At 34.3% G+C, this 27998-nt stretch overlaps 1 protein-coding gene across 1 annotated transcript; it reads right to left on the reverse strand.

The window, feature by feature from the left end:
• LOC128986589 (mannosyl-oligosaccharide alpha-1,2-mannosidase IA-like) lies at positions 1-27998 on the reverse strand. Its single transcript, XM_054407028.1, has 9 exons — positions 27919-27998; positions 20658-20893; positions 18890-19108; positions 17564-17743; positions 15125-15338; positions 12163-12387; positions 5939-6222; positions 4961-5077; positions 1-2406 (listed from the first exon to the last, which is right to left on the reverse strand). The coding sequence occupies exons 2-9, from the start codon at positions 20874-20876 to the stop codon at positions 2272-2274; spliced, it is 1593 nt and encodes a 530-aa protein (XP_054263003.1). The 5' UTR covers positions 20877-20893; positions 27919-27998; the 3' UTR covers positions 1-2271.

Consider the following 27998-nt stretch of genomic DNA (forward strand, 5'->3'; position numbering starts at 1 on the left):
TTTAAATAACAAATCTCTGTATTGTACATAGGGTTGTTCTAATTACACAGTCTTAATCTAAAATACCCATTGGTACACTCAGTGACATACCTTACACTAAACAGTTGAGCTTGTTGGTACCGTTCACTCGTAAACAACACAACTGCACACTTCCGTTAAAAATATGTAATTGACTACATTTCTTTTGCTAGAATATGAAAACAATAGTAGGAAGATAAAAATTCATGCTTCAATAAATGCTAAAACAATTAATGTCACTCTATCTACTTTACAAAAAGTTTAATAGTGTCAGGCTAAAAATTGATCAAATTGAATAAAATTCCATAGATGCAGTTGCAAAGGTAGAGTAAATTATTTGTAAGTGACTTTTCAAATGTATTTACATGATTTTTTGACTATTTTTTTATCACTGTAATTGTAAGGTTGAATAAGATTTGATAAAAAGTCTGTAAAAGTCACAATATACATCTTTATTGTTATTAATGAAAACCATTAATCATGTTTGGGTTTAGAAACCTGGATCCAAAGGTCTGTGATAGCAAATACAGTGTTTTCTACAAGATTAGTTGACCTCAATCAAAATTTTTTGAAAAATTTTACAACTTTTTTCATTTCTATCCTCTTAAACAAAAGATTTGGTATTTCAGATTGTGTATTTTTTTAGTTGGTTTTTGTGATGAAATATTCTATTTGAAATAACAAGACAAAGAAAATTCTGTTTAGAGTAGTGGTTGTGAGATAGATTTAAAACATATTTTTCAATACTTGAAAATCATAGTTATGAAGAACTTTATTTCATTTGCAAATTCTGTTTAAAATGAAGTTTTTAACCTTAATTTAACTTATTTAGAGGATATTAATTCTGGCAACAACTGCTATTACGGACCACAGCAAGTGTTGATTCAATTGCAAAATGTAAACCGAAAAGTTGGGCATCCAGAGAAAATTTTCCAAAATATTGTTAAAGGGAATAAAATAGAGAGGTATATTTTAAATACAATCCCAACGTAAATTGATTAAATAAAATTTACATGATCTGTAGGAGCAGCTGTGTAAAATAAATAAATTTTAATACAACAAAAGATACAATTTACAAATAAATAAATTTATTTATAACATTGTGCACACATGAAAATCCGTAATCAAGTAAATTGAAAACAAAATAACAAATATATTCCATAACTCTATATTATATATATTAAAAACTATTCAAAAGATTACAAAATACACACACTTAGGCACCTGACATGCATGTCAGCATTCATCATTCACAATATTTACATTACCCAATCTGTAATAAATTATAGGGACTGTCTTATGTACAGCAGGACATATATGTACACATTTCATTCATTACATAGCAAATTATCTGTCACTAGAACATTACGAAGAATAATTTGTTCAAACAACTAAAATTATATTTCTATCAGGAAACTTTTTCTAGTAATAAATCTAGTAAAACTTAAATGCATAAACGTATTCAGTGAACCTTTGACTATCCGAATTAGACTTCATAAATATGTAAAGTAAGGCTATTGATATTACTTTGGACGATATTTGACATAAAGAATGGACAAATTTTATTGCCTTACAATTTTTGATCCATGCCTTTACTGTTTTCGTGTAAATTGGATTTGTTGTGGTGACAAAGGTTATTGTATACCTAACAACATTGTAACATATGAATATGGTAACAATGTTCAGATTTTAAATGAGCGATGTCGTATAATCATTCAATCATTGATCCCAAAAATATCTGATAACTCAACTTTGTGATCAAAATATGATTCAATTTGCTCCAGTGTCCCACAACACCATCGACAGTGCATCATTGATAACTGGATAGTGGATAGTCGCAGTTCAGCTGTCATTCATATTAAAAATTAGCTAGTAAAAAATTTGTTCTAATAATATAAGTCATCAAAATTATTTGATCTTAGAAGCCTAAATTAAGAAAACAATTAAATATTAACACTTAGTTATTAACTTTCAGCTACCAATTTGATTTTAGAACATTTCATCCACAACCTCGATAATCCAATATGATTTAGGGAAAAGAGGAATGTAGTATTGACAAACAAAAGCTTTTTTTGAAAGTTTTCACATAAATCACAGCAAGTAAAATAAAATTAATTTATATACAAATGTAAAATATCGGTTATTCACAGCATCAAAACTTACATATGAACATAACTATTATTTAAAACAAAAGTACAAATTTAATGTTCAACAAACTAATTGCGCTGTACACTCACTAGTATGACAAGATCATTATGTGTGGACGAGGGTGGGGGAAGCCCGATAGTAGGGGTTGATGCCTTTGATGGGCAACGGATGTCCTTCAGTGTTAAACACCCACTCATCCAGGGATATGAGGCTGTCGTCACTGAACAACAGGTACAGATACTGAAACAAAAACCATAGGTGACTTTACATCCAGGAATATTAGGCTGTCGTCACAGAAAAACAGGTACAGATCAGATACTGAAACAAAACCATAGGTGGCTTTACATCCAGGGATATGAGGCTGTCGTCACTGAACAACAGGTACAGATACTGAAACACAAACCATAAGTGACTTAACATTCAGGGATATGAGGCTGTCGTCACTGAACAACAGGTACAGATACTGAAACAAAACCATAGGTGACTTTATATCCAGGGATATGAGGCTGTCGTCACTGAACAACTGGTACAGATACTGAAACAAAACCATAGGTGACTTTATATCCAGGGATATGAGGCTGTCGTCACTGAACAACAGGTACAGATACTGAAACAAAACCATAGGTGACTTTATATCCAGGGATACGAGGCTGTCGTCACTGAACAACAGGTACAGATACTGAAACAAAACCATAGGTGACTTTATATCCAGGGATATGAGGCTGTCGTCACTGAACAACAGGTACAGATACTGAAACAAAACCATAGGTGACTTTATATCCAGGGATATGAGGCTGTCGTCACTGAACAACAGGTACAGATACTGAAACAAAACCATAGGTGACTTTATATCCAGGGATATGAGGCTGTCGTCACTGAACAACAGGTACAGATACTGAAACACAAAGCAAAGGTGACTTTACATTTAGGCATTAGTGCATATCATTAATGAAAAACAAGAACCGATATTGAAATACAAACTATAGATGACTTTAAATCCAGGGATATGAGGATCTCGTAACTGCACATGAGGGATTTCATAACTACGGTTCTCTGATAAAATGAAGGAAATATTTTATTTTAATACTTAAAAAGAACATTTAAAAAATTACCTAAGCAATCTTTTGTTGAAATATTACAGTAACGGTTTTAGTTTAATAGCCGCTGTACCCGTGCCTTGCAATGGGATCAAGATGCAGAAGAGACAATTATTATGTTCCCAAGATCTGCTGTATGTAGAGAGACTTTTATTAATTTACTATTATTATTGACTGACTAAATAAACATAACTGTAAAAAACCATCCATTCCATGTATCACAGTTTTTGTTTCTGCTTGGTACAAATTAGTGTTTTCATAAATTTAAACAATTAATCGTGCTGCACCCTGTTGGTAAACCTATTAACTTTTTAATGCTATTGAACATCACTAGTGGTGTGCAATGCATCGAAAATGCATCAAAATTTTGATTCGATTTGATGCATCGAATCATGATTTGATTTGCAATCGAAATCCTGATGCATAGATTTTTCTTGATGCATCGAAAAAACCGATGATGCATAAATTACATCCCGATGCAACGATTACGTCCCGATGCATATATAAAACTAATTTAGGCCTCCAAAATGAGTTTAGTTTTAGACAGGGATGTGTCGATTATCAAGACGACTGATACTCGGACATTGCCGATACTTGAAGTATCGGTATCAAGAATCGATTGCCAAAAGTCGATTTCGCCCGATACCGACACCCGACAGAAATAGATATTTTATTTTAACATTTATTTATTTGATAGCTATTAGTTTTGTAATCATGCTAACAAATTTAGTAGCCAACTTAGAACTATTTAGTTCAAAACAGCTACAGTGCCTTTGTTTAGCTTCAGCTGTTCTCTCTACAAAGGATATTGCACAACACAAGACAATCTACATTTCTTTCAAGATGTCAGTCGGAATTTAATCCCAGACAACCGGCTCAAATGTCCTGCTAACACGAAATTATACAAAAAAAGTCTGTATCAATAAGTCAGACCTTTAGATGTATTATTTTTATTTTTAGTACAAAATAAATAACCTAAACACGTAAAATTGTTTAGTTTCATCCCATGAAAAATTAAAACGCATGATTAGAAAAATTAAATTCGACTTAGGAAACATCGTCGACCGTCAGAGGGTTAGGCTTGCCTATTACACAAAAAAGTAGATCCATATTATATCTGTACTATCTACCTAGTTAAAGAGTTTAGTGAAGTTTTAAGTGCTACTATAACATAGTGCATTGATTGAAAAATATCATACGCATAGTCCATGTCGATTTTGTAATATAATGAATGATGAATGGATGAATGTTAACATACTAAGATAAATCAAAGTGTGTAACAAGAGTTCTCATTGGTCGAGAGTCGACAATGCACTGCCATGTCAGCCAATAGACGTTCGTGTTTCAATGGAGTAAATGACGATTGCTTTGACGTCGTTTTTTGTGAGTCTATTGTGTGAAGGGTATCAATAAATATTGAGAACCGATGATATGTAGGATGTGTTTGTTTTCTTAACTGTATGTACCAGGTTTCGTGGCCATCGGTCCAGCGGTGTCTGGGTTTATCACTGCCAACAAACCTGATATATACAAACCAACATCCTCTTTTTTATACTTATAGAATAACAATATCACATACATTTTTTGAACAGGTTATGACTTGATTTGGATCAATCCCATTTAATTCATCTAGGAAATAGTTAGAGAATGCTTGCATGATATTTGAAGCAATGCTTATCATCAGTACAAGTAAGTACCTTCAGTGTTTCTGCTAGGAAGAAGCTCTGCTGGACATCATCTTTCTGGGAATCCTCCATGTAGACATTCTTGATACCTGTATATCCACCTGGGGTCCAACAGTGTTTTTGTAAAGCCTGTAAATCAGAATAACTTTTACATTAAAAGAGAACAAGAACGTAGGTCTTGATTTTTGGCTGAACATAGTTTCAATGTTAACCATCATGAAAAAATTACAAATAACTGTATTGTATGACAGCTTATTGTTGTGCAATGGCACAGTTCTGAATGAGCGGGGGAAGGATATAGGTAAAAGAGGGGATGGTGGAGGAAATAAATAAGGGATTCTAGCGTTTGGTAAGCTAGTTCCTGCACCTTTTTAAACAACATGACTTTGTAAAACACAGCTTAATGTTTGAAAAATTATCTTTGCCATATTGTATTCACAAGGTACACTAGGCACAAAAGTACATGTGTTCACAAGGGCACAAAAGATAACACCCAAATAAAAATCTAGCCATCAACAGACTTGAAAAACAATGGCACGAACGACACACAGAGGCAGATTCGATGCATTGTGGGTGTGCTGTACAAGGGTAGATTAAGGGGGAATTCATGCTTAACATTTTTGGCAAAAGTGTACACCTTCGATATTACACTTACTAAAACTTCAATTTATAAAGGCCCGAAAACTGCACAACTTTGAATAGTAGAGTTGTCTGCTGAACTTTTGAACTACAGAGGTAATATAAAAGGTCAATTTAATACATCCAAAATTCCATTAATCGAGGCGCCTATCTGAGAAAACCTTGAATTTATAAAAGTAAAATTGCAAAATAACAAATTTGAGGGTATTGAGGAAAATTTGATTCATCAAGGATTTTGATTTAACAAGGCTCTGGTGTAATTCAATGATCAACCTATATGATTTGGTTCTAGCATATGGTTATATGCTATAGAACCCAACATACTCTCTCATGGTATTTGACAGTAGCTACCTGAACAGCCTCCCAGCCCCACTCCCTGTACTTGGGGTCCTTGGTGAGCCTCCACATGTAGAAGTAGCTCTCAATGACCTCCGGCCGCAGGATGTAGTACTTGTCAGCTGTTCTGATGGCCTTGGCTTCCACCACCTCCGTGAACCTGAAGCTCTCAGGACCAAGCTTGGTGGCTGTCCGGTCGTAAGACTCGTGACACGTGTGAGTGATGCCTTCAGCTACCTCCATGTAGCGACTGCTCTGGGTATTCTGTAATGTGTGCGCCCCGAGCGCTAACAGACCACCTGGAACACATTTCATTATCATTGTATGAAAAAAATTCATTTTAAAATAGTTGTTTAGCCTCCGGATTACTGTATTATACTTAAAATGGTTTACAATACCTGCATATAGTAATCCTTTGTTGCTGATTTAGGCAACTAGTTTCGGTTCTTGTTTTGAACCATCTTCAGGCCTCAAGGTGTCAAGTGATCACTTCATTCGAAGGTCGTTAACAGAGTTCAATAAATAAAACATATACAAAACACGATACACGGAACGGACACACATTACAAAAAACACGAAAAACACGAAGGGACATTGACAAACGATCGTGACCGGGCTGAGGTAATGTCTAGACTGGTGGTCAAAGTGGTCTATGGCGTTGTCTCTGTCTTCTTATCACCGGTGCGTGTTCATTCATTCATTGTTTCCCTCCAGTATCCTTATAGCTGTGTTGTAAATATAGTTGGATTGGAAGGAGAGTTTATCGTTCAAAACATTTTGATGGTCAGCTTTAACTGCTCTGTATATTTCAAACTCTTCCAATGTGTTTCTGGTTAGACGGTCCTGCGAAAAATGTAAAACTTCCATATTACTATTGATATCTGAATAATTGTGGTTGTGTGATACTAGATGTTCTGCAAAATTTGATGTTTGGGGAGCTGTTGTCTTTCTGGGCATATGTTCCTTAAATCTCTTCTTAAACGAGCGTGAAGTCTGGCCAATGTAGTAGTTCGTGCAGTCATTACAATTTATTTTGTAGACTCCAGACTTATCGTAGATGGATGAATTAATTTCTGTTTTATCTTTCAATAGAGATCCAAGTTTGTTGTTAGTCTTGAACGATACGGAGAATTTATTTTTGTCCATGATATTTTTAAATGTGTTACTGATGTGTGAACCAAAAATTGCTGAAATATATGTTTTCTTTTCTGTGGATTAATTCATCCATCTACGATAAGTCTGGAGTCTACAAAATAAATTGTAATGACTGCACGAACTACTACATTGGCCAGACTTCACGCTCGTTTAAGAAGAGATTTAAGGAACATATGCCCAGAAAGACAACAGCTCCCCAAACATCAAATTTTGCAGAACATCTAGTATCACACAACCACAATTATTCAGATATCAATAGTAATATGGAAGTTTTACATTTTTCGCAGGACCGTCTAACCAGAAACACATTGGAAGAGTTTGAAATATACAGAGCAGTTAAAGCTGACCATCAAAATGTTTTGAACGATAAACTCTCCTTCCAATCCAACTATATTTACAACACAGCTATAAGGATACTGGAGGGAAACAATGAATGAATGAACACGCACCGGTGATAAGAAGACAGAGACAACGCCATAGACCACTTTGACCACCAGTCTAGACATTACCTCAGCCCGGTCACGATCGTTTGTCAATGTCCCTTCGTGTTTTTCGTGTTTTTTGTAATGTGTGTCCGTTCCGTGTATCGTGTTTTGTATATGTTTTATTTATTGAACTCTGTTAACGACCTTCGAATGAAGTGATCACTTGACACCTTGAGGCCTGAAGATGGTTCAAAACAAGAACCGAAACTAGTTGCCTAAATCAGCAACAAAGGATTACTATATGCAGGTATTGTAAACCATTTTAAGTAAAAAAAAAAAAAAATTCAATTAACCGTTAATAGCAAGGTTAGTAGGATAGAAATATTTACTCCATATCATAAAAAAATCTTAGTTAAATTCAGTGTGTCTAGTTTATTTCTAGGCCTATTTTAAAATTTAAGACTAGGTCCAGACTTTTCAAGACTAGTTTTTTTAACAATTATATTAGTGATGTGTCGATATAAAATTGTATCGATTCTCAATTCTTGATACCGACACAGATTTTCATAGTTTTACAACATTTTCTAAATAATTAGGTTATACTACACTAACCCGTGTTTTTATGTCATAAAGTATTATCATTGACTATTGTTATTATTAAGATAATGGGTGTGTTTTTAAATTAAAGAAAAAAGTGCAGCAATGAAAAATTATAACAAGCCAATTTAGGTTTAAACACTTCATAACACTGTAAATAACTACCATAACAAAGGTAAATGATTATCTAATGACACAAAAACAACTTTATTTTAACTAGAGGAGTGCCAGCGTCACAGAAACGTTTAAATTCATTGTTAAGCCCCTGAGCTGTAGATATTATTGTAAGACTAGATTACTTACGTCAATAGCTCATTGAATTTCATTTCATGTTTCAGTACATGTTTCGACACATTGTCATCCTCAGCTGAGTACTAGTGAAGTTTTTATTCACCATATGGTTTCGTCAATGTTCAATTAAATAAACACGTAACACGTAACACAAATACGACACGACACGGAACATATACATTTAAAACACGTAAAGCTTTAGACATGCAGGCCTGCTCGAACAAAACACACGGTCACGCCGCGGGTCGGGGACAGACTGACTAGTGACTATTTGTTTATCCAGGCTTATCATTGTTATCACGGAGGCAGTGGACAGCTGTTTCTTTGGTAGGAATGATAGAATTGAATATCGAGTTGGAGCTAAAATTTAGTTTTTCATTCAGAACAAATTTATTTTCATCGTTATTTTTGTGAGCTCTGTATATTTCGTACTCCTCCAACGTGTCCAATTTTCTGCCCTTTTCACAAATGTGGAGTATTTCTAGACTGATTCGGAACACTCATTCGGAACAATAGAAGACAGTCTAGAAATACTCCACATTTGTGAAAAGGGCAGAAAATTGGACACGTTGGAGGAGTACGAAATATACAGAGCTCACAAAAATAACGATGAAAATAAATTTGTTCTGAATGAAAAACTAAATTTTAGCTCCAACTCGATATTCAATTCTATCATTCCTACCAAAGAAACAGCTGTCCACTGCCTCCGTGATAACAATGATAAGCCTGGATAAACAAATAGTCACTAGTCAGTCTGTCCCCGACCCGCGGCGTGACCGTGTGTTTTGTTCGAGCAGGCCTGCATGTCTAAAGCTTTACGTGTTTTAAATGTATATGTTCCGTGTCGTGTCGTATTTGTGTTACGTGTTACGTGTTTATTTAATTGAACATTGACGAAACCATATGGTGAATAAAAACTTCACTAGTACTCAGCTGAGGATGACAATGTGTCGAAACATGTACTGAAACATGAAATGAAATTCAATGAGCTATTGACGTAAGTAATCTAGTCTTACAGAAACGTTATTAACCACTCTCGCAATCGTGGCAAAACCGCTATTTATCTCCCTGGACCCTCATGTGGACATTATCAACATCTCCCGCGGTTGCTGCAAAATTATGATAATCTCCCTCAGTTGTGTAAACATCAGCATCGATTCGCGCGGTCAAGGGAACATCACCGTTGTCTCGCGTGTTTGCAGCAAGTTCATTAGCAATTTCCAACCAAAAGGCATCATCATCGTCTTCCACTACGGTATCGCGGCAAAATTTTGATGATAACCCGTGATTTGTTAGACATTATTGTCCTCTTTCGCGATTGTTATAAAATTCTAATTATCTATTATGCAGCCGTGTAGACATTAACAACTCCCCCGGTCACAAAAAACATCATCTTTAAGCGTGATCGCGGAATAACCTTTACCATCTCCCACGGTCGTGTAGACATTATTGTCGTCTTTTGCGATCGCGACAACATTCGCATTATCTCCTGCGGCCATGTAGATATCATCATCGACTTCCTTGGTCACGTAAAGCGTCTTGCGCGATCGGGTCAAATTTACTAACAATTCTTGGCCGTCTAGATATTATCATATTCCGTGATCACGACAAAGTTCTGAAAAATCATGAACATCTTCTGCGACCGTGTAGACATCATCATCGTCTTCCAGGGTCACGGTGTCACGGAAATGTGATTGTCGTCTTGTGCGATATCAGCAAAATCATGAAAATTCCCGACTTTAATAACAAAATAATGACTAAATCCAGACTTTTCAAGACTATTTTGATATTAAATACTAATTCCTAACTTTCCCGTTTTTCCTGACTACTAGACACTCTGGTTATTTAAGTTTTTGTATAAGAGGGATCGGATGGACACCCATTATTAACTTTTTCATGGGTTACACCAGGAAAACCAAACTCTGCACACCAACTCGGCAAAAAAGTGAGTTTATACTGTCTCTAGATGGCATAAAAGTACACTTGTTTGTTGGCATCCCAATTCTGTTTAAATACCCAAAAAGGGTTACCGGTATTTTGGGGGCGACTCAAAAATGTTAAATGTAAAGCCCCATCAAGTGACACCTCATTTTAAAGGTTATTAGTTAAAAAGAATATCAGCGAAAGGTCTCTATGTCAACCCATTTCAAAATGGCAGCCATTTTAATTTATCATCAGCCTGAGAGACCCCATGTAAAAATATACATCAAATTAAGTACTCTTTAATGATCTTTCTGAGGTTTTTACTGATAACTGATATAATGTTTCAACAAACAGCAATTTCAAGACAGTTTATAGGAGGACTTTAAAACAATATATCTGAATCTCTTTACAAAGAGAATTGTTTATATATTTTACAGAATATTTTGATCTGTGATATAAGGTATATACTGATGTTGTATTGCTTAGCTGTTTATCGCTGTTCAAGTTGAAAAAAATTGGTTGTTCTAATTGAAACAAATGTAATTTTGTTTCATAGTTCCTCATAGCTTGTATTTTCAGCACTTTAAGTTCTATAAATGAAGTCAGTGTCAATATGTATGCAGTGCTACATACCAGCTGTCCTCAAATTAAGGTATCCAACGAGCTTCAGTTGCAATCAAGCGAGCGATTTAAAATCCGCAACCAATGTCTAGTTCTTTACTTTTCTGACTAATATCCTAACCAGTTCAGACCGCTAATTCTTGGATGAACTTTACACTTTTTTTTTACTTTTTTTTTTATTTATTTAATTGGACTTGACACTTGGACTTCAGTAATGTAATCATTGAACCAAATTCATAATTGGCGGGAACGTTGCCAATTATTTTCCCTCACATTGCTTTTTACCACTACCATGAAACTAATCGTTGCACAGCAGTGGGGACTGGCTAGAATAGTTGTGACTAGAGGTGTGTGAGAAGCTTAAATTTCAAGCTGACCCTAGCCTACAAGCTTGAGAGATCCATCACAAAGTCAGAAAATTAAGCTCGAGCAGAGCCTTAACGATCGCATTGTTATCGTAACTCCAGAACGTGTCTCTGAAAGTCACACAATAAAAAATTCATGCTTCGTCACAATTGGGGATGATAACAATAATGTTTCTGTGAGTACAGGAGAAAACGGTTATACCTACATGACTTCAGGAGATTTTCACGGTTTTGTCGCGATTGTGGAACACAGTGACCATGTTTTTCTGTGACTGTGGGTAATATCCAGGGTTGTGAGTAATGATGATAATTATTTCTAATCGACCACAGGAGCTGTTCAGGATTATGCCCCAAAGATGAAATACGGTGATGATGATCTCACGGTATTAAGTGGTTTAAGATACCTAGCTTTGTTGAGTGATCTTTTGTACAGTACTATAGTTTCTGACATTCTATCAAAAACATTAGGTCATCTACATCAAATGGTAACCTGTTGGGATAGATGGCCTGTTGTTTTTTTCACATCTGATGATAGACTCCAGAAGTGTGAAACCATAGTATGTGTACAAAGGATAACAAGACAAAGAGAGGTAAGTTAAACCAATTAGCTTTCTAATACTACAGGAGATAATTGGAAATCGGTACACTTAGTCGAATGATTGAAAATGTCAGGCTCCCACACCTCTAGTATAGAGGGAAGAGAAGAACATGAGACTGGTGTTTGATGTTAGCTAGCTTGTTTGGCTGCCACTTGGATTTAGTGGAGACCTTAATTTTAACAAACAGCATTTGTCGATTATAAGGTTGAATCAATAGAAACATCCTTTATATGATTGGTATATAAACAATACACTAGTAATACCAGAGAAGCAGGCAAGGTGGTCCATCTTGTGCTCAAGCCTGTCAAACTTGAGGTCAGAGAAATACATGAGTCCGCCAGAAGAGGTCTGCAGCATATGAGCCAGGACAGCCTCCATGGCCTCATCATACATCTGTCTTGCTTCCTGGTCCTCTCTACCTGACCTTAGCCACTCCTTCAGTAGATACTCGTAGTAGCTGTCTCCCAGGGCACCCATAGACATGTGGTCTGCAACACAGCATACAAATATTATTAACAGGGAATTGAAAGAGTTTTTAGGACGGTCAAAATTGTCACTCTTTAGAATTTTGTCAGTGCTTTAAGCTCAAGATCTACAACTACACAGTTTTGAAGACTTAACACCTTAAAAGGAACTGGATCTAGGGTTAAGGTGTTTTGAGTCTAAAACAAACACAAACAATACTGGAGCTATTGATTTTTAATCATAGAAAAACCTTATGAAAAATGATTTTTATGTTGGTTGTTCACCTTGAGTTTGCTTGAAACTCGTCCAATTTGAATGATAGCTTAAATGAAAGCAGGTATTTCACAGAAAGTAATCACAAAATATATAGGATTATATAATTATAACTGGTGAAATACATTTTAAATTGAAGTAAGAATTCAAAAATGAATCGAATTATGTTTTTTGGTCGAGTAATACAGTAGGTAAATATATGCCGATGCTTGGTGTGAAATCTGTGCATGCATGCTTTCAGTTTGAGACCTCAATCATGAAAATCGGTCGGGTAGAAGAGCCAAACAAACTCGGATAAAAATATTAAATTTAACTCCCATAAGAAATACATGGGGAGCAAATTTCTTTTACGTATAAGCCAAGTGGGATTATAGATAAATATTAGCTGATGCTTGATAGCAAATCTGTGCGTGTATACCTTCAATTTGAGACCTCAATCATGAAAATCGATTGGGTAGCAGAGCCAAACGAATTCAGAAAAGAAAAACCAATTAGATAAAAATATATATATAAGATTAACAGCTTCTGAATGCACACCACATGCTGTACAGACAAAAAGGAAGGAAGAAGGACTGTGCTGGTTAGAGGTCTAGCATATAATTTGTTATCCATAAAAATAACTTAACCCTTTCCGCTCAATTGGCAGGGGAGCTCTGCTGTTCGTCATGGCCGCACAAACTCCAATGTCGGGCCGGGCCCGCCCGTCGCTATGACAACGTAGGCCTATTATGCTTGTATTTTGATTTAAGATTTTTTTTTTTTAAGTATTTGGAAAATATTACTAGCCTTCTATAAATTTTTTGGCAAACAAATGAAATATGCAAATTTGGCTCAAATTAAGTGGAGCTGGTGAGAAAATAGGCCTCCCGTAATTGGAGTGGAAAGGGATAAGTGTGAAAATTGTTGCAAGGGTTGGCATTTTGATGTAATTAATGATGTTTTAATTAATATGAGCATGTTTGTAAATCAAATAGCCAGCTTTAGCTCTCTCTCTCTCTCAAAGCAGAACAACAAGCAACAGTGTGACATTCTCGTATGGCGACTAAGAGGCCTGCAGAAAGATCTGACCAGTTTAAAGTAAGCTGCAGCACACATGAAATCCCAAGCGTCTACAAAAATTGCACAGTCAAAAATCACAATTTCACCATTATTACAGGTGATGATTATGTCTCCTTGTAACTTCAAAATCCTCAAATTATTTGTGAGAAAATGTGTATTCTTGAAAACTATTTTGAGTTCCTTTTCATCTTAATTTAATCTTAAAAGCCTTTTATTAATTAATGGCTTCCCACATACTAATATATTTAATTTGCTATTTGTTGTTCTATGACAATCTCTTAGACCTGTTAAAGTAGCCATTCCCAAACTATGGGTCGCGACCAAACATATGGGTTGCAAGATCAAACATTAGAAATTATTTTTTTTTACATAGACTTTATTTTTAAATTTTTGTTACAAGAAAGATCTAGTGAGCAGCAGAATAGTACCTAGCGGGTAGCAAGGGGCACGGTTTTACATACAAAAACTTTTAGATTATTCACAGTTTATTGTGATTGATGTGTTTTTATCTCAAAACTAGAAAATGTAAATACTAATACTAATTGATTGGGAAATTTCATTTTTAATTTGTGCTTGTCAATTTGAATACTTTATTGGGACCTTTTGGGTGTGAATAACACTCTAATATTGAGATCGAGGAAATTGTCTTCAATTTCTTCAAAGTTTTCGGGACCTATAACAATATTGCCGCAATAGGCAAAGGGCAATAGGGCAAAGCTCATTCGTTTTTGGACCAATCTTAAAAGACATGGAGATAATGTTACCGCTTCGAGGGAGAAGATTACAAAGTGACCGTTATCATTGGAGATGATCAGGTTAGTGTTTCGATTACAGAATATAGTTAGAATGGATTGATAATAAATCCACGATTTAGGCCTACTAAAGAAGCTTGTTATAAACGTACTTTTATACCCCTTAGCTTTCTTTAAACTTGAGTTTTTGTAGTCAAATCAACTGTGCGCAAGGCTTAAGATTAATTTAACTTAATTGGGTCGTAAAACGTTTTTGTATGAGAGTGTAACCTCCATAAAATAAAATAGAGAAATAGGATATGACGTGTAGAAAATGCTAAACTTCGGTTCTAAAGTGAATACCTATAATAGTGTTTTGGACTAGATGTAATACTTTTTATAGTACCATATTAACAATTTTCATTTAATGGTATGTTTCTCAGCGTACACATTAATGAATTTATAATAATTAATAATCATAGCCTATTATTATTATTTAAAAGGTGGCTCTTGAAAAAAATTCCAAGGTGGTGGTGGGTTGCTAGACCAAAAAGTTTGGGGACCGCTGTGTTACAGTAATGAACGAGGGTTTTTTGTGTTGGCCCAATCGATTATGTCAAAGTAGAACTACAAAGCCTAAAAAAATATATGAAGTGTTTTTCTTTGTAAATCATTTCTTGGTCATGTCAATACTCACGCTGGCCCCATTTCCCAGTCTTTGGGTTGAGATAGTTGGGGTAGAGGCCTCGAGGCTTCTCCATCCCCTTGAGGAACTGTCTGACGTGCTCTACCTTGTTGTGATACACACTGTTGCCAGTCACATCACTGAGGTAGCCAAACTCCAGGGACAGAGTTCCAAACTCTGACAGGATACTGGCCCCACCACTGGCCCAGCCGTAGTTCTTGCTTGTCTGAAATTGGAATAAAAAATGGAATTAATGGGATGACAAAATTTAAACCTTTAATTTAAGAGATTTAATTCTTAAGTAAGTGACATTGATAAACTGTTTTCTTTTTTATATCCATCCTCTTCAAGCTTAAATTCCCAACTCAAGGGTGTAACAATTACAAATTCTAGCATTCCAAATCAATAAGAATTGATATTTGACTATTTTTCATTAGTCTTTATAAAACAATTTAACTTACACCCATATGAAATACTTCCTCTGCAGGAGAAAAATGGGTCCAATTAAACAAATTGATAATGAAATAAAAGTACAAAATTTTAACATTAGTTATATTATAACTGTTATTGGTACCCATACTTTTCCTGAGAATTGGTGGTACAGATAGTTTACTTCAGGTACTTCAGGTAACACGACACATCACTACTTGTGAGGTTTCAGCCTATTTGCTATTACTAGGCAGCATTGACATCTACTGATCCTGTGATCACTGATAAAAGGATTTTCAGTTAGGAGAAGTATGGGGACCGGTAATCACTATGCCAACTTGACAAACGGACACACAATGTAGTTTTGTCAGTTGTGAAAGCAATGTGCCCTACCATTAAGAGTGTCTTCTGATCCTTTCTTTGAACTGTCTCTAAAAATACAAGCTAGGCATTTTAAAACATGTTTAAGGTATACTTAAGGAGTTCACTTAATTATTATTAGTCTTTATCACATGAAATAAAATAAACATTACACAGGGAGACTTCTAATGGGCAAAATATTTCTAAAGTAGATCGAAAGTAAATTGCCCGATCAGTTGAGTATCTTTTACTAGGTGAATTTATTTTTACTCTATCGATTATACTTATTAAATTTTAATCAACTTTTTTGTTAAAATCTTGATTTTCTATTACTCTATGGGATTTTATATAAACCTTTCACAAAAAAAGTTTAAAATCAGAATTTAAAAATGCCATGAGACACTATGGATTAGTACCCACATACCAAATTTCATTATAAATCGAAACGTAGGTGTTGTATAGTGTTTCGTTGTGGGAGATCTGTACACATCCACGATACACATTGAATTTGAAACCCACTTTTTTGGGTTCATGGGGATCCAAAACAGATATTTCCACTCAAACTAAAACATTTTGACATAAACAATCCAATCTCCACAGGCATAAAAAATATGTGCATTTAAAAAATATGGAAAAAAGTATGGAAAAAAATATGGAAAAAAATATGGAAAAAATATGTATCTTATGTATAGGAAGGGAAAGTTAAAAGTTCAGATAAGACATAGTTACCAAAGGAAAAACAAGACAATAGGGATTATTATTGGTAATAAACTTGTGTATTTGTCAGCAAAAAAAAAAAAAAATTGACTTTATGAGTGATTGAGGAGATGTTTGTCTCTCAACTGGTAGTGAACAACAAGAGCAGTTCTCGTGTGAGAGGGTTGAAGGCAATAATGGAGTTCCTCAGTCATTGTCCTCCAACACAATAAACCCAGCATTAGTCACCCTAACCTTTGTCACACATGATTACTCTTGCATCTCACCCCTTCCAATGAGGGAAAAGGTAAAAAAATGTACATTCAGGAAATCATTTAGGACTAGAATTTATTATTTTATAAGTGGACATTGAAAGAAATTAAATGTTTTCAAGCCTCAAGGTCTGTTATAAATGTTAGCAAAATGTATTATTTCCATTTCTGCCTCTTCTCTTTTGCCTTAAATCACATGCTATTGTTTCAAGTATTCAACTTCTCAGAAATAAATACTCAGTCATACCCATTTATGTTCAAAATTTTATAGCTCTTTTGCCACTGAAGATACAATCATATTTCTGGTCCCTTAAACTATTTTGTTAAGACAATAACAGGTTTTACATACATCAGATTCCACAATGGTTTACATGTTTCATTGTGAAGACAACTTTATCGAAGCTTGCAACTCATCAAACATATAATTAAAATAATGTTTATGTTGTATTTGTTTTAGTTATAAGTTTGAAGAGTCGCAAGCTTTTAAAATTGTAGCCTGTTTGACATTAAGATGAGTGTAGTTCAATTGAGCCCGCTACAGAGTGTGATATGTATTACTGTTTTAGTTTGAATATGTTAACATTCAGCCAAGCATAAGTGAAAGGACAACTTATTGTATCCTATAATACGTTTTACGTCACATCAACTATCTCAGTAACAAAACAAGACTGTGAGTGACTACGTGTTGACTTACCCCAGTCTTAGTGTTGATGAGAGCATTAGGTATGCCAGTCTGTGTCTGGAAGGCAGGCAACAGTTTCTGTGCTGTGTGCTCTGCTTTGTCTCTGAACATGACATCGCCTGTCAGTGCGAAGCAAGTCAGCAGCCCTCCCACAAACCTGATATTGGTCTCAAACACTGACAGATCAATACTCTGTGAACAATCACCGCTAGTCAATCAGTTGAAAAATAACCAAGCAATTAAAAATCTTATTTAATTTGAATAGTTAGTTTTTAAAATCAAATATAAGGCCCTGCATAAACAAATACAGCACAATTTGAATAATTCCATCAACGTCATGATGAATTCAAGCACACTAACTGTTCCAACAAATAAGGGAAGAGTGTCTAACGTATAATGAAACTAATAATGTGCTGTTTAAACATAAAAGGATAGTTTAGTAACAAAATTATTGTATGACTTTAGGTGTAGGATTATGTTCCAATACGGAAACATAGTATTTCTCCTTGATTATTTCTTAAATAGATGATCCCAGCTAAAGTGGACTTGCACAAAGTCACTGCATGCAAGAGGGTCTTTACCCATTCCATACTAAGCCTTGATTAATATTTGGGTTAAAATACACCCAGTTGCTTCTAAAGATATGGTGATAAATATATTTTTTATTTTATTTCCTGGATCTAGGTACCGTAACTTATAACTTGAAATGAGTTTAGTTGATGAATAAAATACAAAATATTTAATTTTAACAGCTCATAGATCATACTGTGATACTAGTTCTACCACATAAACAAATAAAATTATAGTAAATGATTTAGTGAAATATTTCTCCAAAACAGAAAAATATCTCTTAAACACCTTTTTTGTTTTACAAATAGAATATACGTTTTACGTACAACTGAAGGTAGGTTTCGAACTACAGTACCAGGTTTTGTCATCACAATGATGATTAACAATGTGTGATTTGTACCCAAACCCTGAGAACCTTGTGGCGCAACTAACTGGGTATATGACTGAATAATTGTCGATGTACGAGTGAGTTATCAGAATTGTGATTGTGAACTACATATGTGTTTTGATCTTGAATGTGGTTACAACAATTTTGTATCAATTTAATTAAAGGATATTTAACAAGTCCGACATTTTACCAATTATTAGAGTTTTTTTAGAAGCACAGATTTGGAAGCAGAAAGTTATGTCCTTAATTTCAATAAAATAATATTCAGCAAGTACAGTACTTCTTTATAACACTTAATATTCTGAAAACAGAATTTTAGCAGTTTTTTACCATTAGAAAGTCAATCATTTACAAGTAGCCTACTAGAAATAGGTTTTTACCAGCTGGTCGAGACTGTAGTTCTCTGCTATCCAGTCGCGACCTTGTTTGAACTCGTCCATGAGCCCCATGATGTAGAGAGTGTCAAGCCCGTCCATGATTGTCGCCCCAAGTGAGGCTGAACCGAAGATGCTGCCTGAGTGTCCTCGCTTGCTGACCGGCCTCAGTTCATTCTTACCCCAGGCATACCTCACGTAGTTGTCCCACGCATGCTTCATCATCTGTAACACAAGTGGTTACATTAGCCTCGAGAACAACAACGATATGGTAGAGTATCTCACCACCCATCAACACTCATTCTTCGTCAATTATGGTGAACCATTTTAAAGGTAAGTTTTGTAGAAACCTGTTATAAGTGAAGGGTAACAGCACAGGAAAAGAAAGTTTAGAAAATACCCTTGATCTCCCCAGAAGTCCAAACCTAGGTATAAGCATTAATTGACTATTGGATACAGCAGGTATAAGCTTGTATGCATCCTCTGAAAGAGCAGTTAGTTGAAATACAGGAGAAACTTATAGTATAGATTTGTTTAAACTTACCACCACAATCTCGGTAATCAACACTGGTTCTTTTTGTACCAAATATCATACTTTACTAAACAAATCCAAATACCGTACTTTTAAAATTTACAAATTATTTAACTTAAAAAGTGTGTTTCTTCATAGAAGACTCTCAGTTGGAAAACTACAACTGCAATTTGCTTAGAGTTATTTTTATTTCATTATTTTTCTAAATAATGACATCACCAAATGTAGATTTTAAATTTAACAAAAGTAATAAAAAAGCAAACATGTAAAACAAACTGACACCAGACACTTACCTTCATATAGCCTAAAATCAAGATTAACTGAACATTAATTAGGATGAGAATATAAAATATATAGTTACAAAGTTTTTATACACTTTTCATAATAAATAATGATGGTTAAAAAGTCTTATTAAATAATTGTGATGTTGAAATTAATTTACAGTACTACTTTGCATTGGTTTGTTTGAATAAAGAGAGAGGAATTTCTCCTCTCACATGCAAGAATCCTGCCTGGCCTCACAATATCCTGCTATATTAATGACCAGGAAGCTTTCAAGCAACATCCCTTCTCCATTACCTGTTTGATCATTTTTATGCTACAAGGAAACTTTATTTAACAAAATAGTCTTTGGGAAATTATAAACTTTCCAAACAGTCTAAATGCTCCCTTACTATAAGATACCTCAGATATTGTCTATTGTTGAAAATTCTCCTTAAACATAAAGAATAATAAACAGAAAGTACTTTAGATGACATTCGTGTATTACGAACAGACTTATTGCAGATGCCTACGTTTCTCTGTGAATCCTTAACACAATGCTGTCTCTCATGCAAAACATGGCTAATACATAAACATGCAGCCACCTTCTCAGGACCGACCTCTCTTCTCTCTCTCAAATTGTAACAAGTATATAAAATATAAATATTGTTAAAAATACACACCTATAAAAACAGGATGGTATAAGTCCTGTTTATTAAACTTATGTGAAAAAATTATGAAAATACATAGTTTTGAAATATTTGTCAAAAGACACATTTTTCATCTTTATATTTGTTGTCCCATCTAAAAACACTTTCCTTTTCTATCATTCCATAAGTAGCAAATACTAAATAAAGCTAAACAAAACCCCACTTAAATTTAATATAAAATTAATGAAACATATTTAGTGTCATTTAGATGACATCCAAGGGTTTTATTTACCATCCTTGTGTACAGTACAGTAGTAAAGTACTATTGTACCTGCTTGACCGTATCTCTACGAGAAATGGTTTTCCGGTCCAAGTTGGCAGTAGTATGATTGATCGGGAACCATCTGTCCTCAGCCATGGGGAGAGGTGCGTCCTCCTCTGTAGCATTGATCACACCAGTCACCGAGTCAGAGTCCGGCAAACGATATGACTGTACTATCAGCAGTACTAGTGCGAACACCACGACCAACGTGAGGAACCGAACTGCCATCACGCGTCTGTACACACCTACGTAGACACAACACATATACACCGACTACCCTGTACACCGACCACCACCTCGTGTAACTCATCGGAGACTAACTGATACTATGTGATCGTGATTGATGAAATGATTAAGGTGTATGAACAAAGTTTTAGGTGAAAATGATTTTAAGGGTGATTTTTGCATGTAGTATATCAAAGTTTTATTCTGAACATTTGGTAAGAGCTTCAATTAAAATGTAAAATATTATCACTGATTTGGATGGTATATCAAAAGTAATACTTATAATTAACTAATTAAGTAAATTTTAGAATGAGATAAATTTGACAGCAAAGTTGAGTTAAAGGTAAACGTAAAAGTAAAGTTTATTAGATTAATGGCACAAGTTGTTTTGAAAGCAAAATTTATTCAATTGTTAAAATTTGTTTCTAAAAAAAGGCTTGCTTGATAAAGACCTTTTAAAGTTATTTATTTATGAACATCCGAAACTTCAAACTCAGTTTAAACTCCACACCTTCAGTCTCTGTTAACAGCACAAACTAAATATGGGTAGCATTAATATGCAACTGCCTCTTAACGTATTGACCTATTTCTTTTCATCTAAAGTGTAATTTTCAAACATCATGTTCCTAAATAATCGATAAGATATCACACAATACAAAAGTAAGGTTGGGATATGTAACGTGTTCAATTCTCATCGCACCGTTAAGGCGGTCGACACACGGGAAGACTGAAACCCAACTAAAGTTGAACCAACTGTTTTGTGACGCGATTACGGTTGCAGTTGCGTTGGTTACATCCGCACACGGGCGCGACTATAATTGAGTTGAGACAGTGAATGAGTTCTAATTTTGTTATAACGATACTGTGTAGGCCTACTGTGTATGGTGTTTGAAATGAGTAATAGAGATGAAAAAGACCTAGTGTTTTATAAACAATCAAGAAAGCGTAGAGTAGAAGGTGTTGGGTACATCCTTATGTTAAAACAAATATTTAATGTAGGCTCTTTGTAGCTGTTGCTGCATTACAAGAAACAGACGCAAAATTTCAGTCTATGTACAGGATGTCAAAAGTGCTTACGAAGAGTTATCGCAGTTGGTATACCTGATCCTTGAAAAGCGCAATACAAATATGCGAAAAGTTGTTCAAACCAGGCGACTGAAATCACCTAGCAACCGGCAGGTCCGGTTGCTTAACGACGGATCGCCGACTGGTCCTCAACTGGTCGCATCGCAGTCGCACCGTGTGCACTGTCCCACTTAACTACATTGGTCGGGACGTAGGCGACTAGTTTGTCCAACTGGTTGCCGATTTCAGTTGGAAAACAGTCTTCCCGTGTGTTGACGGCCTTAGAATGATGATTTTTTTTATAGTTTTCTAACAGGTTGGATTGAAACTTGAAATCATTTACAGAAAAAGACACACTACTGCCCCAATATGAATATGACAGTAATTTTCAATAAAACAAGCCTATTTAATTTTTGTTCTGTTATTTTGGCTATTACGTTTTTACATGAAAATCAATATGAAATGCTAACTTTATTATCATAAAAAAGTACACGTTAATGACCCTACCATCCTATACATTTCATTGTATTGCAACTTTTGGTGAAAACCTCAATGTAAGCTTAATTAATAGTACGGGAATACATAAATAATTACAAAATTTGATCATAGAGAAATAAATCTATAGGACCTCCTTGTTTTTCTGTGGTTTCAGTATCAATCCCATGGCTTGTAATATAAGTAAAATTTTCTTGTGATATTTAGTAGACTGAGTAGATTCAATCTGAAAATTGTATTCAATGGCAATATTTAAATATAGCCTAATGATTCTTTTTGAATAATAATAAAAAAAAAAAAAACTACTCCAGTAAGTTTTTAAAAACTATACATTACACTGGATTGGCGAAGTGTATGTTAACGGAATCATATGTTCGAACTGGCCAAACATAGTTGCTAACGAGGAGGAAATCTCTTCAGCGTTCATGCAATGGAAGCTAACTAAACAGAAAGGCACTCGAACTTGGCACATCCATCTGACTAAGTAAGAGTAAACACTATAAAAAAGCCTCATCTTCACTTTGGAGGAGTCAAATGTGTATTATACTGCACGTCATTACCTAAGAAACTACAAACCCCCATTATAGAACATTCAACACGACTGAGAGCTGTGAGCGAGTCACCTGGAAAGTTACAATCAAAGTCTCGATCAGAAGTCAAACAAGCCACGTTCCGCATGAGCCTCCAAGTACACAAGAGTCTTGATTAAGTTATAATTGTATAAACAGTGAATGCATGTGAAGCTGTTCTAAGTGTCAAGTTCCCCGTTCATCAAGAGGAACAAAGATGCCGTGATCGATTTAAGTCAAGTGGGTATTATCTCAGTCTATATAGATATATGTAAATCTTAATATAGGTAGTGTATTTTTGTTGAATATATTTTATTGGGACACAAGCGTAAATTCTAGATAGACTAGAATTATACAGTTTTTTTTTCAGCACTAAGATATCTGCCTAATTTTTTTTAAAATAAAAAGTGATTTCATCAGATCATTATTCAATGCTTGAGCTTTAGCAGAGAATAAAGAGAGGGAGACAGTATACGTATATCTATTTAGGGGGTTTGGAGCTCCAAAAAAATAATTAATACAATGCTATGTGATTCACTAATTACTATAAAATTAATAAGATAATATTAGGGTAGTGACGTTGAGTTTAAACACTTGCATGAATATGCAAGTACATGGATATTCCATGGATATGCATGTATAACTACTGTATAATGAAAACCAAAATAAAGTTTACAAAAAATAAATTTTGAAAGGTAAAAACAAAATATTGTGTATAATAAAAATTGATTATGGACATTTGAAATTAGTTTTTTATTAACAATCCTGCTATTATAACCAAAAATAAACTATTAAGTGACCCACAAACACAAAGCTAAAAATGTAAAAACTATTTAAGGTCAGTGATTTGCAATACAAGACACATGTACATATAAGAAATTATAAATGTATTGAATGATACAAACTTGGAAGATGAAGCAGTTGTGTACTACCTACTAACTGTATGTTGGCAGAGATGATGTCTGTGTGGAGGGGGAGAAGTGTTTTATGTTATCACACAGAGACCTTGGTAGGTAATTATTTCCTAAAAAATATTAAAATACATACACTGCACATAAATTTTTTTTAATTTAAAGGCTATTTCGGATATGGTATAAAGTCTAACTTGTTAAATTAGGTCCCAACATTTAAATACTGTACTATACTGTAGTTTTATAATGGAAGTAGTTGAAAAATAATCATCTTAACACATGCAATCACAAGTTTTATTTTTCATATAATTAATCGTGTTTTAATGTAAGTACTTTAAATACATACTTAACACAAAGACACATGAACGCTCCTTTGCAAACTATTTCAGGAGTATTTTTTTGTTGGCAATTTAAACATTTTGGAAATATTGTCATTACTGTTGATAATAAAAATTATGTTACTAATACTGCTTGTACCAATCAAACCAGAGAATTTCATCACAGACTTTAAAAAATTGACTTATTAAACCAATGTTTATGTTAGAATAGGCTACCTGCAAAAGAATGATGGAGGTGGTCAAATAAAGGCGTGCCTACAATTCTAGTATTACTTATAATGGCATTTTAGACAAACCGGCTTAAAACAATAAGTTGTAGGCTATTATTTCTTTCTGAGAACAGTTTACTAGGATAATAAATCTCACGCAACTAAATAATTTTCATTGTAGTGAACATTTAAACTACAGATCTAGTGCCTACTTTAGAAGAAAATGTAAGCATCTCAGACATACTGAGGAAGGCAGCAGAATAAATATGTTTAGAGCCACTTAAGTTTATGGAGGAAGTTGCACATTTTGACTTGTCCCAAGACTATTTCAACTGGATGCTGACATTTTTGTTAGCCTACTATTATCCAATCCTGCCTCTGCAAATGAAACCAGTCCATCACTCCTCAAGAGCTATCCAAACCATTTGCAAAAAAATACAAAGAATTTACTAGTTATGTGTAGAAGGTTATTTATCAAAGTAAGTGTGAATAGAAAAATCTTTAAGTTGTAGTTTAACCATCCAGTAATCAATAAAACCTGCTGCTGATAGATTCAATATAGCATGACACAATGCAAAACATCCAAGAGAAAAATAATCATATTATTATAAAACTACTTTGTATTAGTACACATTGCCGTTGTTATTGTCCAAGTAATTTTTAAAATTGAAATTTAGTTTTTTCAAGTAACTAGCAATTGAGTGTAAAAATATTGAAATTTTGTCTCTGAATTCATTATGTGTAACAAATTATTCGTTTTGTTATGAATTTTAATACATTTTCCACTTAGACTTAGTAATCTGCCGATGTTTCAGTTCTAGATTTTTATTTGTGATATGTCTGACATAAACATTGAATAAAACCAAACAAATTATTTCGTACCTCTCAATTATTATGAATCATTGTGATATGTCTGACATATCGCAGATTAATTATGAAGAGGACACCATAGGAGGCCATCATAAGGCATCACATGACTTTTGGTATACAAGGCTATTTATCTGGCATTTTGGTAAACGGGTAATCTTCTAGTACCCTAGGGTCGAATTATCAAGATTTAGGCTAACTGATTTAACAACCTACATAATCGAAATTGTTATTGTTATGAACCTGCAGAATCGGTACGGTATGATAAAAATATTAACAATATTGTTAAGATAACAAAACAATAATTACATCTGGCGCTAACATGTCATATATTTAATGGTGGTTGGGGATCACTATAAACATGACAATCACCAATTAACTGCATGGTAATTATTTTCATTTATTATTAACAACGCGTCCGTTGGCGTTGATAGTTGTGCAGTGGGGAGTGGACGGCGGAGACATTGAGGATGTTGGCGCGCGAGACGAAGGTTACTTTGTAGACGAAGGTAATTGTCGAATATCTCGGCTGTATATCTGACGACATGGAGGAAATGATGTGCCGACTGCCATTGAGCCGTTAATGTGCCATTTCCAGCGATAATGGAGCCACAGTGACTGCCGCGGGCCGCCCAGCTTTACACCAGCCTACACTACAGTAGGCCTACCTAACATAGCAATGCTGACAAAGTAGCCAAGGATAGTCAATAGTTCATTGATCCTCACGCTGTCGTTAACATGCTCTTACATCATAACTAAAACAACTTTGAATAGTTACTAAACAAAAACTCTTTTCCCTGTTCCATCCCATTTCCAGACGTCCTACTTAAACGGTTTTTACGATTGAGCTCATGACATAGCGGAGAGAAGAATGGTAACTAAAAAGGTGCATCATTTCCTTTAAGGTTTCAGTTTGATTTATGAGTCTGCTTTCAAATATATAGAGATGATGGCCAACTTTAAAGGTTTAAATTTGAAATTATTTTAACAGGCAATTGTTCAGTTGAATGTTTACTACAGCCATAATATTGACAAGAATCGTAACTGTTTATGAAGATAGATTTTAAATATGCAAATTTTATAGTAATCGTAATTTGATCAAGTTAGGTAAATTACTCTCTATGATGTGGATTTAAAATAAAAGAATTAATTTATTAATAGTAAATTGGAAGTTTTATTCACTTAATGGCGGTCTTACAGTTAACCACATAATCTTTGAAAATTAAAATCGTATTGGATAATTCGTTTTGCCTCATAAACCAGTTTTGAGCACAATTAAAATACGCAATTTGCTCACGGGCCTCCTAGTCAAGCATAATATCGATCGACAACAATAATACTCAATGAAGGAAGTAAATACATTGACACGCCCCAATGTTTTGTACCGTTTTGTATGTGTATACGTTTTTAGTGATTTTCGATATAGCTTATACCAAAGCTCACGCTAGTAGTTGCAGGGATTGTCCCACAGTATGTTGGTACATTTACATAATTTTGACAAAATTGGCCAGAATTCACCACAAACGTGCGTATGTAATACTTTTTTTTAGCATGTTTACGTTTGCTAATATCGGTTTAACAATCACAGTAGGTACCTACTTTAATGTTAAATATCCAGACTGCAATTGTATACATATATCGGTAAGAAACATGTATTCCTTTTCTCCTGTTTAACCTGGATATAATATAAGAAACAACCAATAAAGAAATGTATCAGTTGAATTAAATAGAGAAACCAAACGTTTAAGAGACAAAGAAAATGCGAAGCTCTAAGCTAATCAAAGATAATGTACTATACCGAGTTTTATTTCAAACTAATCACGTGACGGAAACAAAGTTACTTTCAAGTCTATGAAGGTTAAAAATATAATTTTGTACATGACGTGACAACGATCATTACAAAAGAGTATAATATCAGAGTAAATGCTATGGAATTAAATTGTGCTTCACAACATTTCAGTAACGCGAACCATGCAGTCATTTAGGTTCATACACGAAAAGATACAATTACACTACCTTTTTAAATCCTTATATGACATGAAAATTATATTTAAGTTACAACAATATATCCCATAGACAAATAAATGTTGTATTTTATTTTACAATAAAAATAACAACTTATTGATATATCCCAGCACAGTTAAGGTCGCGAATACATAATTTAGTTTTCCGTTCATTCCAAACATTTTTTATCTAAAATAATATTATAAATAATGTCTCTGTTGTTAGTACCGATAAACAAAGCAATGAGATATTAAAATAAATTACAGTTTTACATACTGGAACTGAGTTAGCATATATAATTGCATTTGTATTATTTTTCTTATATTTTGTAAAATATCAAACACGCAGAGAGCTAAATACATTCTTTTACTTCTATAATGAAAAAGTTTCTAAATTACAAATGAATTCTTATTTGTTGTTTAGTGTTTTATCCCTAAATGATCTTAGAAAATCAGGTTATACACAAGGCATGTAGTCCACTTGATTGTTACTTAACTATATAAGTTTACCTCCAACAAAAAATTATGATTAGAGAGAATTTACAAAATAACAACTAGTGCATGTGGTTATGTAAGTGTAATTCATACGGTAGCGGTGGTCGGTGAGACAGCAGCACAGAAGCGTGTAGCGGACGCGACGTAGACACTGACTGTGATGCTGTACTGTG

This window comes from Macrosteles quadrilineatus, unplaced genomic scaffold, assembly GCF_028750875.1.
Source record: "Macrosteles quadrilineatus isolate MER2022 unplaced genomic scaffold, UCM_ALF_1.0 Scaffold_2__2_contigs__length_208266976, whole genome shotgun sequence".
NCBI lineage: Eukaryota > Metazoa > Arthropoda > Insecta > Hemiptera > Cicadellidae > Macrosteles > Macrosteles quadrilineatus.

Coding starts and splice junctions, on each gene's coding strand:
- LOC128986589 (XM_054407028.1), bottom strand. CDS start 20,876: ATGGCAGTTCGGTTCCTCACGTTGGTCGTGGTGTTCGCACTAGTACTG. Junction 17,744..18,889: donor ACTACAGTCTCGACCAGCTG/GTAAAAACCTAT, acceptor GATTGTTCACAG/AGTATTGATCTGTCAGTGTT. Junction 5,078..5,938: donor GGGGCTGGGAGGCTGTTCAG/GTAGCTACTGTC, acceptor TCTGATTTACAG/GCTTTACAAAAACACTGTTG.